Source organism: Carcharhinus amblyrhynchos, chromosome 1 (assembly GCF_965287045.1).
Source record: "Carcharhinus amblyrhynchos chromosome 1, sCarAmb.v2.hapA, whole genome shotgun sequence".
In the NCBI taxonomy this organism is placed as follows: Eukaryota; Metazoa; Chordata; class Chondrichthyes; order Carcharhiniformes; family Carcharhinidae; genus Carcharhinus; species Carcharhinus amblyrhynchos.
The window spans coordinates 63,000,689-63,019,574 of NC_137324.1; the positions used below are offsets into that span (position 1 = coordinate 63,000,689).

At 42.5% G+C, this 18,886-nt stretch overlaps 1 protein-coding gene across 5 annotated transcripts in view; it reads right to left on the reverse strand.

The window, feature by feature from the left end:
- The window catches only part of dhx29 (DEAH (Asp-Glu-Ala-His) box polypeptide 29), a 92,595-nt gene that overhangs the window by 42,964 nt on the left and 30,745 nt on the right, over nt 1-18,886 (reverse strand). For all 5 annotated transcript variants that reach the window (XM_080185905.1, XM_080185885.1, XM_080185924.1 and 2 more), the window contains one exon: nt 5,976-6,099. In XM_080185905.1, coding sequence (XP_080042031.1) covers nt 5,976-6,099 — 124 coding nt within the window. The remainder of the gene's footprint in view (nt 1-5,975; nt 6,100-18,886) is intronic.

Sequence of the window (18,886 nt, forward strand, 5' to 3'; positions counted from 1 at the left end):
GAGGGGGAAAAAGAAAACAGTAAAAAAGGTAAAATTAATGGCTCTTTACTTAAATGCATGCAGTATTTAGCACAAGATAAATGAATTAACGGCACAAACTGAAGTTAACGGATTTGATCATATTGTCATTACAGACATGGTTACAAGGCAGTCAAAGCTGGGAAGTAAATATTCAGATGCACGTGACTTTTCGTAAGGACAGGCAGGAAGAAATGGGTAGTTGGGTAGCTTTGTTATTACAAGGTGGAAGAAGCACGATAACAAGAAATGATCTTGGATCAAAAATATAGAATCCAAAATGGGTGGAGGTAAGAAATAACAATGGGAAGATGACATTGGTGGAGTAGTCCAAAGGCCTCCAAATAACAGCTATACTGGAAGATGGAGAATAAATCGGGAAATAATGAGAGCAAGAGAGAGACTTCATAGAATGCATTCTGGACAGTTTCCTAGTATAAGATGTTGTGGATCCAATCAAGGATCAGGCTATTTTGGATCTAACAAGTAATGAGGCAGGTTTAATAAACAATCTTAAAATAAAAGCTCCCCTAGGAAACAGTGACCAGAGTATTTAGCATTTAGTTTGAAATTGAGTTCCTTGGATCAGAAACAAGTGTGCTAAACTTAAGGGTAATTATGAGGGTACACTGACAAGTAATATAAAAAACAGTAAGAGCTTCTTTGAATACATAAAAAGAAAGAGCCAAAAGTGAACATAAGCCATGGGCCCCTTAGAGAATGAGACTGGGGGAAATAATTACAGGGAATGAGGAATTGGCAGTGGAATAAAATAAATACTTTTCATTAGTTTTCATGGTAGAAGACATTAACAGCAATCCAGAAATACGAAGTGATCAAGGGGCAAAAGGTGGGTGTGGTGGGCATGTGTGTAGCGAGGGGAGGAGGAAATAAATATATCACTAGAGAAAAAGTAACAAGGAAAATATTGGGGCTAAAGGCCAATCAGTCCTTGGGTTGTGATGGGTTGCAACTGAGGATATTAAGGGAAGTAGTTACAGAGATAGTAACCGCACTGGGATACTAGCAATAATCTTACAAGAATCTTTAAATTTGGGGAAGTCCCAGAGGATTGGGGAATTGCCAACGTAACACCCTCAGACCAAAAAAAAACAAACAACTCTAAGCTAAATTTGCAGATAACACAAAATAGGTGGAAAGCAAGCTGCAATGAGGAAATAAATTCACAAATGGATATGGATAGGTTAGATGAATGGGCCAAAGTTTGGCAGATGGAATTTGAAATGGAGAAGTGAGGTCATCCATTTTGGTTGAAGGATTAAAAAGGCAACAGTGTCTAAATAAAGAGAAACTTCTAAATGCTTCAGCACAGAGGGGTCTGGGTGCTCTTATGCATGAATCACTAAGTTAGCATGCATGTGCAGCAGGGAATAAGGAAAACAAATGGAATTTTGGCATGCATTGCAAATGGAATGAAGTATAAAAAGTAGGGAAGTGCTGTTGCAACCGTATAGGGCATTTGTGAGATCTACTGGTGAGGCTCGGCTCCCTGTCCTTAAGCACCTGAAGTATTGTGTGGTTTTCATCCCCCTTGAGGAAGAATGCAAATACATCAAAGGCAGTTCAGAGAAGGTTCACTAGATTGATTCTAAGGATGAAGGACTACTCTTATGAAGAGAGATTGAGCTGTGAGCAGTTTAGGCCTAGGCTTGGAGTTTAGAAGAATGAGAACAGATCTAATTCAAGTATATAAAATGCTGAAGAGGATTGGCAAAGTAGGTGAAGAGTTATCCCTTAATGAATATTCTAAAACAAGAGACCATAGTTTCAGGTGAAGAGGTGGTACATTTGAAACAGAAATGAGTAGTAATTACTTCACTCAAAGGGTCATGAATCTGTCAAATTCTCTGCCCCCAGATTACCGTGGACAGCATAACACTAAAATTTGAGGAGATGCATTTTTAATAAGTTTTCAATTAGTAGTGGGATGAAAGATTATTGGAGAGTGGGGCAGGAAGGTGGAGGTGAAATCAGCCATGATTGTATTGAATAACAGAGCAGGTTCAAGGGGTTGAATTGCCTACTCCTGCTCCGAGTTCTTATATTCTCATCTGGCCTGGGAAAATTTAGAGTTCATTATAAATGATGTAATAGCAGAGCATTTAGATATGCATAACATAACAAGCAAAGTCAGCATGGCTTGAAGAGGGAGATCATGCCTGACAAATTTATTGCAATTCTTTGAGGTTGTAATGAGCAGGAAAGACAAAGAAACCATTAGATGTAATATACTTGGATTTCCAAAAAGCGCTCAATAAGGTTAGCACAAAAGGCAGCTTTTAATCAAGGAAGAGCCCATGGTTTTGAGAGTAGTATATTACCACACTGGAGAACTGACTAACTGATGGAAGACAGAGTTGGGATAAGAGGCATTTGCAGAATGCAACCTGCAACTAGTGGAGTGCCATGAGGATCAGTGCTGGGGCCACAATTATTTACAACATAGAATGCATTTACTGTATGAATATATAGTGAATGTATTAAGAGATTGCTGATGACAAAATAAAGGTGGGAAGGCAAGCGATGAAGACTACAGAGCGACATAGATTAAGGGAGAGGGCAAAAACTTGGTCCATGGAATACAATGCAGGAGAATTTGAAGTCTTACTAAAACTATACAAGACACCAGTTATACAAAGCCTGGTCCCCTTATAAGGAGAGATATACAGGCATTGGAGGCAATCAAAAATGGTTCAGGAGGTTGATCCCAAGTATGGAGTGTTTTTTTTAAATGAGGGGGGGTTAACAAAGTCGGGCTTGTACTCATTGAATTTAGAAGAACAAGAGGTGATCTTAAGACATATATTCTCATTGGGCTTCACAGCAGATTTAGAGTGGATTGAGGAATAGCTTCTTCCACCCGGAGGGTGGTAGGAAACTGGAGCTCATTGCCCGAAAGGATTAATGCAGCAAATTTGTTTAATTATTGCGTCATGAGTGATACAATTAAGAGCAACATCACACCTCCATGCATGTGTCTTAAGAGCAAAAAGGAATGGGGAGGGAAGGGGAACTTCAGGGTACAAGTATAAACATACTATATAGCAGCTATTCACTGACAATATGTGCTTCGACTGCCCGGCTACGATTTTATATACAAGACAGAGCTCTGCCCTGCCATTACGTTTCAAATATATTGAGAATATAGGGAGGGTTTCTGACAGATGCAGCATATCTTAAGTCAAGAGTACACAGATTTACAAATTTCTCAAGGGTTCTTTTGAAGCCTATCTGAACACTGGTCTGCATGCATTCTCAAATCCAGGCATTGCAAGGTGACCTCCTTCAAGAAGGTCTCTCAATGCCCTTCAAGAGATTCACTGCAATTTTCATGTCTTACACATCATTGCAGTAAATGGTTTCCAAAGGAGGCAGGGCGACAATTTTAATTGCCATTATTTAACAGGATTACAATCTTTGTTTCCTCTCAAACACTTGAAACAAGGCAGCAAGCTGAAACTACCTTTCTCAAAAAAATCAAATGGACCTTTACAACTTCAACTGAATTTTCTAATATTCATGGTCACGATTTGGAAGCATAAAAACCAAAAAGTTCACAAAAGCATCCCAAAGTCAGTTCAAAGCTGTCACGATTGATGTGAACAAATATTAAAGAAGAAACGAGAGGCAACACAATTTCAACTATTTTTCCTCGGAAGAAAATTAAGGAAACCAAGCAGGAAAACAGAAAAACCATCTTTTCAAAGAAACATTCACAGAAAACAATTTTGAAGTACATTCATGTTTTAGGTACTAACTGTATTTCAAATTACAGTTTATCACCTTCTCCCCCTTTCTCCTCCTTAAAACATTATTTACTGATGTTTGGTTTCACAGGGTAATTCCTGTTAGGCGACTTAACCATTTAGCTTTCACAGTGGACACTACAGATGAGTCAGGTTCTAACTTTGCTTAACATCTATACCACAGACGTTAAACTAACCGGCCTATAATTCCCCGCCTTTTGCCTGGCACCCTTCTTAAACAACGGCGTAACATTAGCCGTTTTCCAATCTTCCGGCACTTCCCCGGAATCCAGCGACGTCTGGAAAATAACCACCAAGGCATCCGCTATAACCTCCGCCATTTCTTTCAGAACCCTCGGATGCATTCCATCCGGTCCTGGGGACTTGTCCACGATCAGCCCCTCCAGTCTGTCGAGCACCACCTCTCTAGTAACAGTAATGTCATTAAGACCCTCCATTCCTACCACCTTTCCATCGCTAACACCCGGCAAATTATTCACGTCCTCTTCCGTGAAGACAGAAACAAAAAAGTTATTCAAGACCTTAGCCATATCCCCATCCCCTACCACTAGCTCCCCTTTCTCATTCTCTAAAGGACCAACGTTCACCCTAGCCAGCCTCTTCCTTTTTATATATTTATAAAAACTCTTGCTATCCTTTTTTATATTAAGTGCTAGCCCAGCCTCATAGCTTCTCCTACCCTCCTTTATCAACTTCTTTGTCAATCTTTGTTGACATTTAAACCTTTCCCAATCCTCTTCTCGCCCACTGCTCTTAGCAACTCTAAATTCCTCCGCTTTTAATTTAACACTTTCCTTCACCTCCTTCGTTATCCACGGCTTATTACCTCTCTTCCTACTGTCCTTTTTAACCATCGGAATAAATTTCTGCTGAGCACCAAGAAAGATCTCCTTAAAGATCCTCCACTGCTCCTCAGCAGACCTACCTTCCAACGCACTCCCCCAGTCCACATTCGCCAATTCTTCTCTCATCCTACCATAAACCGAGTGCAGGGTGTCGAAATTTGCTGATGACACCAAGATTGGGGGAAAGGCAAATTGTGCGGAGGGTGTGGAGAGTCTGCAGAAGGATCTAGATAGGCTGGGCGAATGGGCCAGGAAATGGCAAATGGAATTTAATGTTGGCAAGTGTGAGGTGGTCCACTTTGGTAGGAAGAATGGTAGGAAGGACTATTACTTACGTGGCGAAAAACTGCAGCAGGCGACGGTGCAGAGGGACCTCGGGGTCCTTGTGCACGAGTCGCAAAAACCCAGCTTGCAGGTGCAGCAGGTGGTCAGGAAGGCGAATGGGATGCTGGCCTTCATAGCGAGGGGGATTGAATATAAAAGTAGGGAGGTCTTGCTGCAGCTGTATAGGGCATTGGTGAGGCCGCAGCTGGAGTACTGTGTGCAGTTTTGGGCGCCGCACCTGTGCAAGGATATTTTGGCCCTGGAGGGAGTGCAGAGGAGGTTTACTAGGCTGATACCGGAGTTGAGGGGGTTGAGCTATGAGGAGAGGCTGAATAAACTAGGCTTGTACTCGCTAGAGTTTAGAAGAATGAGGGGAGATCTCATTGAGACGTATAAGATGATGAATGGGATGGATAGGATAGAGGTGGAGAGACTCTTCCCGCTCAAAAAAGACAGTAGGACTAGGGGGCACAGCCTCAAGATAAAGGGGAGGCGGTTTAGAACGGAGTTGAGGAGGAACTTCTTCACTCAAAGGGTGGTGAATCTCGAATTCTCTGCCCGTTGAAGTGGTGGAGGCTGCCTCGCTAAATATTTTTAAGAAGCGGGTTGATGGGTTTTTGATAAGAGAGGGGATTAAGGGTTATGGGGAGAGGGCGGGAAAGTGGAACTGAGCCACAACAGATCAGCCATGATCTTATTGAATGGCGGGGCAGGCTCGAAGGGCTACTCCTGCTCCTATTTCTTATGTTCTTATGTTCTTATAAAAGAGCATTTTCTAATTCATCACCGCATAGCCATCAGGAGAGGGAAATCCTGTCTGTTGTTTCTCTGCTACTCCCTTGCTCAAAGGGGAAATCTGTCGACATCGAAGTGAGCGGGCACAAGTTGAAGTCCTAAAGATTTCCAGCACCCATGAAAGCATACAGATTCCTCCTTGCAGACTTCTGAACGTGTTAACTGGCAAATGCATAATGAATAGATGTTCAATGTTTCATCTTACCTGTCCTCGTACTAAATGCCACAGGGCCAATGTAGATGCGAGGTGTTGAGCTTGCATGGAATCTTCTGTGAGAATTGTGGGACAAACTTCCAGTATTCCATCCTTTTGCCTGTTTATTCTTACACTGAATAGAATAAAGCCAATATTTAGTGGCAGATTTATGCCAATGCATACTGACGGGGAATACCTGCATTTTGACAATTAGCTCAGCACTTCGACCAATTTGAAATTCCTTCCCATTTCTGGGAAAGGGCATCACGTAACTTAGCTAACAGACATAACTACCTCCATTTTTAAAACATTCTAAACACAGTCTATTGCTCCCCATATAAACATTATTAAATAAATAATGCTGAAATACTATACGTAAAGCCAAGGAAATTCTGTTAGGAAATCTTAGCTTTCCCCATTGCAGTTAACTGTAACTGTTTGTGCAATAATCAAAACAATGAAATTAAAAAGCATAAAACATAACATCTGATAACAAAAAAGCTCAATATTTGGGATTATCATCCTGCTGTAGATATCATACTGAATGATATCAAGAGAAAGGAGAAAAAAATGTGAAGGAGCCAAGAGTCAGATATAACTGTTACACCCAATGAAGGTGTATGAAGGATGAAGGATGCTCTGCTCAACTTAGCAAGGCAGTTTCTAAACCCACAACCTCTATCACCTTTAAAAATGGCCACAGTTCATTCAAACTACGTCACCAGAAGTTCCACATCAAGTAACTCACCATCTTGAATTTGGATGGCATCACTATTCCTTCACTGTCACAGATCCAAATTCCTGGAACTCTCTGGCAGCACAGTGGATCCCTGGTACTGCTGCCTCAGTGCCAGGGACCCAGGTTCAATTCCTGCCTCAGGTGACTGTGCAAACTCCACACAGACAGACATTCTCCTCAGGTCTATGTCAGTTGCTCTGGGTGCTCCAGCTTCCTCACACAGCCCTAAGATGTGTGGGTTACATTGATTGGCCATGTTAAATTGTCCCTTAGTGTCAGGGGATTAGCAGGGTAAATACATGGGGTTATGGGGACAAGGTTCGGGAGGGATCGTCATCGATGCAGGCTTGATGGGCCAAATGGCCTCATTCAGCACTGCAGGAATTCTATGATTCTGCTTAATAGTACTGTGGGAGTACAAGATGGAACTAGCCTTTCAAGACAGCAGCTCACCATCACTTCAATCACAATTAGGGATGAGCAACCAATGCTAGCCTAGCCAGGGTTGCCCATATCTCAAAGAACAAGTAAAAGCAGAAGCAAGCATGGAGGTAAGGAAAAAGGAACAAGGAAAGTCTGCAATGGTGGGGAAGGCAGGAGAAAGTCAATGATAAAATGACTGAGTTTATTTTCACTGGATGGACTTCAATCATTTTCAAAGACAATTAGTGATGGCCAATATTGGCTTTGCTAGCAAAGCTCAAATTCCATGAAATAAAAAAAGTATACTGTATTTGGTGCCCAGCATGATCACCTCAAACGAGGGGAGATCAAATGCAGATTGGGTGATCAGTTTGCAGAACATCGCTGTTCAGTCTGCAAGCATGACTACCAGATTCTGGTCACCTGTCATCTTATTTCTCTGTCCAACTTCTTCCGGACTTCAAGGAGTTCAAGAATTTCAAATTAACTGTTTGCTGCCAATTAAGCATATGCGCAGCCTTAGCATGGGCACAAGGAGCAGCAGGCACGTGTGGTCATCACTGACCCTAGAATTGGATACAACACAGCACCAACAAGTTCACATTTTTAACCATTTCCTCCATTCATAGCTCACCCAACTGCATGACACACGGCTGAACAAAGCAAATTCGATACACTATCTGCCAAATCCACACCCCTAACTCAATTAAAATGGCACATCACGTTCTCTTTAGAAATTTATTAGAAGGTGAAATATTTTTTAAAATGGCCGAGGGGGGAAGAAGAAGAAAATGACGGAGGAGGAGGAGGAGGGAGAAAGCAAGAGAGACAGGGAAATGGCCTCACCCAGAGTGCCCACCATATTGTAGGTCGAGGAAGGGTGGAATTATTTGAACTAACAATCTATTTAGTTAGTTAAGACGGATGGTCCAGCTGAATGCATTTATTTTTAATGGTACAAATCCTTCTTTTTCAGTCTAAATCGTTTTGGGATATATAGGCAATGCAATAATTAATAGTCATAAGGTTTGAAGATTGTTGAAAAAAACTTCAGTGATTGCCTTCTGCAATTTATGTCATTGCATTCTGTGCATGTGCTCACAAGTGCACATGCACAGAAGCTCAGTCACCATCTTGCATTGGCAGGAGTTAGCATCTGAAATTATAACAAACGCTTCCATTTTTCAGACAGGAGCTGTTGATTATGACTAATATTTGCATTTCCTCTTATCCAATCTTTTATTTCCTTCCCAGACTAATTCCTGGTTTGGAGGATTATCTTATGAGGACACCAAGGTTTCTTTGTAAATCTATACTTTATCTCTTAACATTTAAGGAATACTCTAAACATTTGTTCCCCCTACCAAAATGAATAATTTCAAACTTTTCCACATTATATTGCATCTGCCAAGTTTTTCCCAACATTCCCACAGCCATTGATGTTGTTCGTATCCAGAAATCTATCAATCTTTCGAGAATATGCTCACCAATTGAGCTTCCCCATCTTGCCAGGGCAGAGAATTTCACAGATTGACCGCCCTCAGTGAAAAAATTTCTTCTTCCCTCAGTCTTAAATGGTTTGTACTTTATTCTGAGACACTGTCACCTCAGCTCTGGAGTCACCAGCCAGGGAAAAAAATCCTTTCCATATCTACACTGTTCCTTTAAAAATGTCACAAGTTTCCACATGATCATCTCTTATTCTTTAAAACTCTTGAGAATACAGACCCAGTTTCCCCAATCTCTCCTCAAAGACAACCGCACCTCCCAGGAATCTCTGCTGCTCTCCCTCTATGGCCAAGCACATCTTTCCTGCATTCAATACTCCAGATGTGGTCTCAAAAATGCTCTTGTGCAATTGCAACAAGATATTTCTGTACTCAAATCCCCTTGGGATAAAGGGCAACATAACATTTGCCTCCCCAATTGCCTATTAAACCTGCGTGCTAGCTTTTAGTAACTCATGAACGCGGACATCCAGATCTCTTTGGACATGAACGCCTCCCAACTTGTGATAATAAGAAATATTTCTGTTTTTTCTACCAAAGTGAATAACTTCACATGGTATATAATGCGAACAATCTGCCATGCTAAAGTTAAAAGTTTAAGTTTATTTATTAGTTACAAGTAGGCTTACATTCACATAGTAACAAAGTTAGTGAAAATCCCCTAGCCTTGGCCACTCACTTAGCCTGTCCATATCCTCTTGAAGCTCCCTTATATCGTCCTCACAATTTACATTCCTACTAATTCTGAGCAGATTTGGAAATATTACATTTGGTCCTCACATCCAAATTGTTTATGTAGATTGTGAACAGCCGTGGTCCAACCTTGATCCTTTCATTACCCCACTAGTTACAGCCTGCCATCCTGAGAATGACACGTTTATTGCTACTGTTTTCTGCTTGTTAACTAATCCTTAATCCATGTCAGTATATTACCCCCTAAACCACAAGCCTCAATTTTGCTAATGAACCTCCTGACTTTATCAAATGCCTTCAAAAACCCAGTGCACTGTGTACCAATTTATCTTTATAAATTACGTGACTTACATCCTCTAAAATCTCCAACAGGCTCATCACGAGGGATCCACATTGAGCTGGTGAGATTGATACAAACTAGTTAGGTCATAGAAGACAGTAGCAGTGAAAGGGTTTTTCTGGCTGGAGATCTGTGACGTGTAGTGTTCTGCAGGGATCATTGCTAGAACCCCGACTTGGAGGAGAATGTGGATGGTTGATAGCAAGTTTGTGGATGATACAAAGATCGGGGGAGCTGCGGATAATGAGGGAGATTGCCAGAGGGCACTGCGGGATGCAGATAGGCTGGAGACTCAGGCAGAGAAATGGCTCATGAAATTTTGAAAGTCAAATGCAGGAGAGAAGTATACAGTAAATGGCAGAACAATTAGAAGCATTAGCAAACAGAAGTATCTAGACACACAGGTCTACTGTTCCCTGAAATTGGCAACACAAGTGGATAAGATGGGCAAGGCAGCATTTGGCATTCTTGCCTTCATCAGTCAGGACATAGAGTATAAAAATTGACAAGTCATGTTTCAGTTGCATAAAATTTTAGTAGACCACATTTGGAATATTGCATACAGTTCTGATTGCCATACAACTAGAAGGATGTGCAGGCTTTGGATAAAGTACAGAAAAAATTTACCAGAATGTTGCCTGGTATTAGCAATGAGGAGAGTTGGACAAGAGGCGTATAAGATGATGAATGGGATGGATAGGATAGAGGTGGAAAGACTCTTCCCGCTCAAAAAAGACAGTAGGACTAGGGGGCACAGCCTCAAGATAGAGGGGGGGCGGTTCAGAACGGAGTTGAGGAGGAACTTCTTCACTCAAAGGGTGGTGAATCTCTGGAATTCTCTGCCCGTTGAAGTGGTGGAGGCTGCCTCGCTAAATATTTTTAAGAAGCGGGTTGATGGGTTTTTGATAAGAGAGGGGATTAAGGGTTATGGGGAGAGGGCGGGAAAGTGGAACTGAGCCACGACAGATCAGCCATGATCTTATTGAATGGCGGGGCAGGCTCGAAGGGCCAGATGGCCTACTCCTGCTCCTATTTCTTATGTTCTTATGTTTATGTTCTTTTTCATTTGCATGTTGGAAGCTATGGGGGCAACCTTATATTAGTTAACAAAATTATGACAGACATGGATAGAATGGATAGTTAGACCCTTTTCCCTGGGATAGAAATGTCAATTACCAGTGGAAATAGGTTTTAAAGGTAAAAGGGGGAAGTTTAAGAGAAACGTGTGAGGCAAGTTTTATTTTGAAAGAGGGCGGCAAGTGCTTATAATCCAGCGGAGGTGGGAGAAGGAGATGGAATAGCAATGTTTAAGAGGCACAGATACATGAATAGGCAGGGAATAAAGGGATATGGACTTTGTACAGCAAAAGGTCATTAGTTCAGGAAGACGTCATGCGTCAGTGCAGGCTTGATGGGCACAAGGGCATGTTCCTGTGTTGTTCCAACATGCATGATTTTGTTTGGGTCTGAATGGCAGGGCAAGAAACACAGAACGTTAGTCTTATGCCACGTAAAATGAGGTCTGTGGAGAAGATTTAGTTTATGTTTTTCACCTCCCAGCCAATGCCACCTCCTCTTTGTTTTTGCCTGTCCTTCCTAAATGTCAAATTGTTAAGGATCAGTTCAGAAACTCTGAAGGCCATTATTATGAGTTCTCTTAGGTTCCAGCTATTTCTGATTTTGGCAGTGAGCACAAGATGTTTCACTCCAGGTGTGATTCCATTGATCCACTAGGATCAAAACATTCTAGGTGGGATGCCTAATATTGGTAGTGGAGAAAATTCTCAAATCCATTATCAAGGACTTTTTTTGCAGAGCATTTAGAAAGCAGTGGCAGGATCAGACAGAGTCAGCATGGATCTATGAAGGGGAAATCATGCTTGACAAATCAATTCTTTGAAGATGTAACTAGTAGGGTCGACAAGGGGAGCCAGTTGAGGCGATATATTTGGACTTTCAGAAGTCCCACACAAGATTATCGTGCAAGATTAAAACGCATGGGATTGGGTAAGTGTGTCAAGATGGATAGAAAACTGGTTGGCACACAGGAAGCAGTAGGAGTTAATAGATCCTTTTAAATTAGCAGGCAGTAACTAGTGGGGTACTGCACAGATCGGTGCTGGAACCCCAGCTATTCACAATATATATTTAATGATTTGGATGAGGGAACAAAATGTAAAATCTCAAAGTTTGCAGACAATACCAAGTTGGGTGACAGGGTGAACTGTGGCAAGGATGCAAAAATCCTTCAACATGAAATGGACAAGTTGGGTGAGTGAGCAAGTCAATGGCAGATGCAGTATAATTTGGATAAACGTGAGGTTATTCACTTTGGAAGCAAAATCAAGAAGGCAGAGTACTACCTGAATGGCTGTAAACTGGGAGAGGGAAGCGTGCAGAGGGACTTGGGTGTCTCCTTTTCTGAGGAAGGATGTTCTTGCTGTCAGGGAAGCACAGCAAACGTTTACCAAGCTGATTCCGGGGATGGCGGGAATGATATAGGAAGAGAGATTGACTAGGCTAGGATTGTTTTGACTGGGAGTTCAGACAAGCAGTGATGGGGTGTGTGTGTGTGTGTGTGTGTGTGTTAATTTCAGAGACGTATAAAGTTTAACAGGACTAGAGCAGGTAGATGCACAATGTTCCCGATGGTGGGGGTATCCAGAAGCAGGGGTCACAGCCTGGGGATACAGGGTAGACCATTTAGGACAGAGATGTGGAGACATTTCTTCACCCAAAGAGTGGTGAGCCTTTGGAATTCATTACCATAAGAAGTAGTTGATGCCAAAACATTGAATCTATTCAAGAGATGGCTAGATATAGCACTTGGGGTGAATGGGATCAAAGGTAATGGGGAGAAAGCCTATTGAGTTGGACAATCAATCAGTCATGATCGTGATGAATAGCAGAGCAGGTTCGAAGGGCTAAATGGCTTCCTCCTGTTTCCATCTTCTAAGTTTCTATGTTAACAGTACTGTTAAACTGTAACAAAAACAATTGGAGTAACTTTTACCAACCGAATTACTCAAAACACGATAAGATATAATTCTTAACTACTAGCATATCTCTATTAGTTCCAATTCAGGCAATGATCTTCATAGACGTAAATGCCTCTTCAAAATTAGTCAGCAAAAACAGGCCTCTGTGCTGGTACACTGGCTGCTATTCCTCGAACCTCCAGAATACCTCTGAAGAGGGCTACCAATCTTCCAGCAGGTCCCAACTTCAATCAAAAGATCAAGATGATATAAAATGATAGAAATACCTTTTTTTAAAAGATACAGGGTCATCATAGAATACCCTTGAATATTTTTTCCCCCAGTTTTGGTCACCTAGCAGCAATGCTTCTGTTATAGCAATGAAATCAGACTCATTTGTCTCTATTTATGCCTTTAAATCATCCAACATATTGCAAATGCTGTTTCCTTAACTTGTCTTTTTGACATTATTCCACATTCAAAGTTCAGTTGATTCTTACTTTCATGACACCGGTCTTCTAATTTCACATGCCACTTTTCTACTTCCTGTTCCCAACTTAAGTTCCTTCCAATCTGAGCTACCCCTCATAGTTCCCACCCTGCCGACAAGCAAGTACCCAACGGGACTAGCAAATCTCTCTGCAATAAAGTTAGTGCCTTCACTTTAAAGTGCAGCCTGTCCAGCTTGTGTAGGTCCTCCACCCCAGAAATCACATGCCTCTCCTCTGAAACCAGTTTTCTAGCCAGGTATTCAATTGATCAGTTTGCCTTGCACGCGACACTTGGGAGTAATCCTGAGATCACTGCTCGAGGTTCTGCTTTTTAATTTCCTGAGTAACTCCCTAAAATCTTTTTTCAGGACCTATCTTTTTACCTAAGTCATTGGTACCAATGTGGACCATGGCCTCTGGCTGCTCATCCTCTCCGAGAAAAATATCCTGCAACCACTCTGTGACATCACCCTGGAATCAGGTTTGCTGCTGAAGATGTACCTATCCAAAGCTCAGACTATGGGACTCTTGTCTTAAGTGGCTTAGCCACCCCTAGTGCCATGGACTTGGCTCTGGCTGCACTCCCCCAAGGAAACATTGCCTTCACCAGTATCTAAAATAGAAAATTCATTAGCAAGACATGCTCAAGGCATTCTGTGCTACCTGCCTGGTTTTCAGGCTGCCTGACGGTCACCCTCTCCCCCTCAACCTGCATGCTCCTAACCTTCAGTTTTACCACTTCTCTAAACATGTCATCTCCTTGGTTCCCTACTTAATTTGGAGCATCAGCACCAATTGTAAAGCAAACTGTGTAACTGATTTTCAACTAGCTGAACTCTAGCTCCCGTTAGAAAGAATTTCTCACTGGACTCTGGAAATCACAAACTGATATCTATTTCTGTAGTTTTTTTTACCACTATTCACAGCTGTCTAAAAGTCTTTTTCTATCGTGTGTGTGTGGTAGAATGGGAAGATGCAAACAATCACCCCTTGGGTTTTGAATGTGAAATAAACTAACTTTCTCATGAGCCATAATGCAATTTTGCTGCATGATAGCAGAGTGATTAATACTGGTGCCTTTGTGTGCCAGGGACATGGGTTCGATTCCTGGCTTGGGTCACTATCTGTGCGGAGTCTGCATGTTCTCCCCGTGTCTGCATGGGTTCCTCCGGATGCTCTAGTTTCCTCCCACAGTCCAAGAGACATGCTAGTTAGATACATTGATCATGCTAAATTCCCCAAAAAGGCGTTGGAGTGTGGTGACTAAAGGATTTTCACAATAACTTTATTGCAATGCTAATGCAAGCCTACTTGCGACACTAATGAATAAACAAAACAGGCTATTTGTAATTTGGATCGCACAAGCCGTAAGTTTGGGAAACTAAGCCACCACAAGCTTTAAAAGCAATTCAAGATAACTTTGGCTTCGAGGGGAAGCAATTGATGCCTTTCTTCTGTCCATAACACTATTCATCAGTCCATGTTGAAACAGTGAACAGTATAGCACAGTACAGGCCCTTCAGTCCTCAATGTTGTGCCAAGCTATGTCCAAACCCAAGATCAAGCCATCCCACTCCCTATCATTCTGGTGTGCTCCATGTGCCTATTCAATAACCGCTTGAAAGTTCCTCAAGTGTCTGACTCCACTATCACAGCAGGCAGTGTATTCCACACCCCAACCACTCTGAGTGAAGAATCTATCTTCGATATCCCCCCTATATCTCCCACCATGAACATTATAGTTATGACGACTAGTAACAGCTACATCCATCCGAGGAAATAGTCTCTGCACGTCCACTCTATCTATCCCCCTCATCATCTTACAAACCTCTATTTAGTTGCCTCTCATCCTCCTCCGCTCTAAAGAGAAAAGCCCCAGTTCCCTAAACTTTTCCTCATAAGAGCTACCCTCAAAACCAGACAGCATCCTGGTAAACCTCCTCTGCACTCTCTCCAATACTTCCACATCCTTCTTATAGTGAGGTGACCAAAATTGCACACAATATTCCAAATGTGGTCTCACCAATGTCCAGCATAGTTGCAGCATAACCCCACAGCTCAAACTCAAATCCCTGTTAATAAACGCTAACACACTATAGGCCTTCCTCACAGCTCTATCCACTTGAGTGGCAACCTTCAGAGATCTATGGATATGAACACCAAGATCTCTCTGTTCCTCCACATTCCTGAGAACACTGCTGTTGACCCTGTAATCCGCATTCAAGTTTGACCTACCAAAATGAGTCACCTTGCACTTATCAGGATTAAACTCTATCTGCCGCTTTTCGGCCAGTTCTGTATCCTATCAATGTCTTTTTGCAGTCTGCAAGAGCCCTCCACCTCATCCACTACTCCACCAATCTTGGTGTCAACAGCAAATTTACTAACCAACCCTTCAGCCCCCTCTTGCAAGTCATTGATAAAAATCACAAATAGCAGAGGACCCATCACTGATTCCCTGTGGTACACCACTGGTAACTGGCCTCCAGTCTGAAAATTTTCTTTCCACCACCACCGTCTGTCTTCAAATGAGATAGCTAGTTACTTATCCAATCGGTCAAATTTCCTTCTATCCCACATCTCCTTACCTTCTTCATGAGCCTACCATGGGAAACCTTATCAAACGCCTTACTAAAATCCATGTATACGACATCAACTGCTCTACCTTCGTTTACACACTTAGTTACCTCCTCAAAAGAATTCAATCAAATTTGTGAGGCAGGACTTACCTCTCACGAAAATGTGCTATCCTGGATTAAACTGCATCTTTCCAAATGGTCATAAATCCTCTCAGGACCCTTTCCATTAACTTACGGACCACCGAACTAAGACTAACTGGCCTATAATTACCAGGGTCATCCCTATTTCATCAAATTTGCTGATGACACCAAGATGGCTGGATTGGCAGGCAGTGAGGAGCAGTGTCTGGCAATACAGTGGGATATCGATAGGCTGGTTGATTGGGCAGATATGTGGCAAATGGAGTTTAATCCAGATAAATGTGAGATGATGCATTTTGGCCGGAATAATGTAGGGGGAAGTTATATGATAAAGGGTAAGCCCGTAAGGAGTATAGAGTCGCAGCGAGACCTGGGGGTGCAAGTGCACAAGTCTTTGAAGGTGGCAGTGCAAGTGGAGAGTGTGGTGAAGAAAGCCTACGGTATGTTAGCCTTTATAGGAAGGGTATAGAATATAAGAGCTGGAGTCTAATGTTGCAGTTGTACAGAACGTTGGTTAGGCCGCATTTGGAGTACTGCGTACAGTTCTGGTCGCCTTACTACCAGAAGGACGTGGAGACTCTGGAGAGAGTGCAGAGGAGGTTTACCAGGATGTTGCCTGGTATGGAAGGACTGGGGTATGAGGAAAGATTGAAGAAATTGGGGCTCTTTTCCCTTGAAAGACGCCGACTGAGGGGGATCTAATAGAGGTATATAAGATTATGAAGGGTATAGATAGAGTAAACAGAGGTAAGCTATTTCCTATAATAGAGTCACGTAGGACAAGAGGCCATGGACTTAAGGTGAGGGGGGACAGGTACAACACAGATATTAGAGGGAAGTTTTTCCACACAGAGGGTAGTGGGGGTATGGAATGCTCTGCCAAGTAAGGTGGTGGAAGCAAACACGCTAGAGTCATTTAAGAGTAACTTAGACAGGCACATGACTGAGTTGGAGATGGGTGGATATAGGAAAACCTTTAATTAAGGGTCATTAGCATTGGGGTGTCCCTAGAAATGTAAATGGGTATAGTATGATATTAATGTTTTTCTCTTTTCATTCACAGGTTTTAAGTCAGTCCACCTCGTGTCCAACGAGGGGCATACACGCCATGGGTCGTACTGGGGCTGCTCTTGATTGTTTGAGATTGGCCTAGTGCTTCATGTCGTTAGTGTGTGCCTAAACTGGACAAGACGACAGCTCAGTGACTATCGCTGATTGCTGTGCAGACACATGGATTTGGGCCGGTGTCTGTGGCAGTTTGCGCATTCTCCCTGTGCTTGCGTGGGTTTTCTCTGGGTGCTCTGCTTTCCTCCCACACCCCAAAGATGCGCTGTTAGGCTGATTGGCAGGAATAAATTGTCCCTAAATCAGTTTCCCTCAATCTGGATGGCCATAAAACATTAGACAGGGGTCATGGGTGGAGAGGGGGACTGGTGGTGTTGAGATGGCGGCACGGGCTCGTTGGGCCGAAGGGCCTGTTTCCCGGGCTGATTTTGTTCTTTGTATGTCCTGAGGCATGGTACATTGGGGAGATCATGCAGATGCTACAACAGATGAATGAACACTGCTTGACAATCACCAGGCAAGACTGTTCTCTTCCTGTTGGCAAACACTTCAGTGGTCACCGGCGTTCCGCCTCTGATCTTTGGGTAAGCGTTCTCCAAGGCAGCCTTCATGACTCACGATAGCGCAGAGTCGCTGAGCAGAAACCAATAGCCAAGTTCCGCACACGAGGACTGCCTCAATCGGGATATTGGGTTCATGTCGCATTATTTGTAACCCCCGTGACTTGCCTGAACTTGCAACATCTCACTTATTGTCCTGTCTGGAGATAACACACATCTCTTTAATCTATGCTTAATGCTATCTCCACTCACGTTGTCTGCATCTTTAAGACTCGATTAGAATGCGAGTCTTCACAGCCAATCAGTCTTTTGTAAACTAAGCGTGTGCCTTTATACGCCCTGCTTGTGATCAGAACTCCCCACTCACCTGATGAAGGGGCACAGCCCCGAAAGCTAGTGGTGTTCGCTACTAAATAAACCTGTTCAACTTTAACCTGGTGTTGAGAGACTTCTTATCTTGTTTACCCCTGTCCAATGCGGGCATCTCCACATCACTTCAAAAAACTCCAACAAGTTAGGTGAACATGATTTTCCCTTAACGAATCCACACTGGCTTTCCTCAATTATCCCACGCTCATCCAACCGATTGTTGATTTGTCCTGAACTATACTTTACGGAAGTTCACCTACCACTGAAGTCAAACTGTCTGTAGTTTCCTGCATGATCACTGCACCCTTTTTTGAACCAGGCTGCAACATTTACAATTCTCCAGGGGCACCACTATGTCTAAGGACAAATGGAAAATGATCATTACTGCCACTGTATTTTCTATTCTCGGCTCCCTCAGTATCCTTGGATGCATCTCATCCAATCCTAATAGCTTATTATTTTTTGCAAAGATAACCCAACATCTCTTTCTCCTGTAAACTACTTGAGTGCATCAGTTACCTTTTCTCTCACCTTAGTCTGGATAGCATCCTCTTCCTTTGTCAAGGCCAAGTACACATGTAATACTTCAGTTATTTCTCCTGCCTCCACATACAAGTCTTTTTTTAAAACCCTTCAAATGGCCCTGCTCTTGCTTTTAGCACCCTTTTATCACCTGTTTATAGAACACCTCAGGATTTCCTTTTATGTTAGCTCCTAGTCGTTTTTCAGGCTCCTTCTTTGCTTTTCTGATCAGTTTTTTTTTCACTTCCACTCTGGTCCTTCTATAAATCAACCGGATTCTCTATTGTCTTCTCAATCTGATATCTGTTATACGTGCGCTTCCTCCTTTTCATCTTCACCTCCACCTCTCTCATTATCCAGAGTGCTCCAGATTTATTTGTCCTATCTTTATCCTTCAAGGGAATACATCTTGACATTATCTGCAATACTCTCTGAGGGTTACTACGGTTCAGCCACCATTTTTTCTGACATTTGATTCTATCTCACCCGACTCAGATGCACTCTCATTCTAT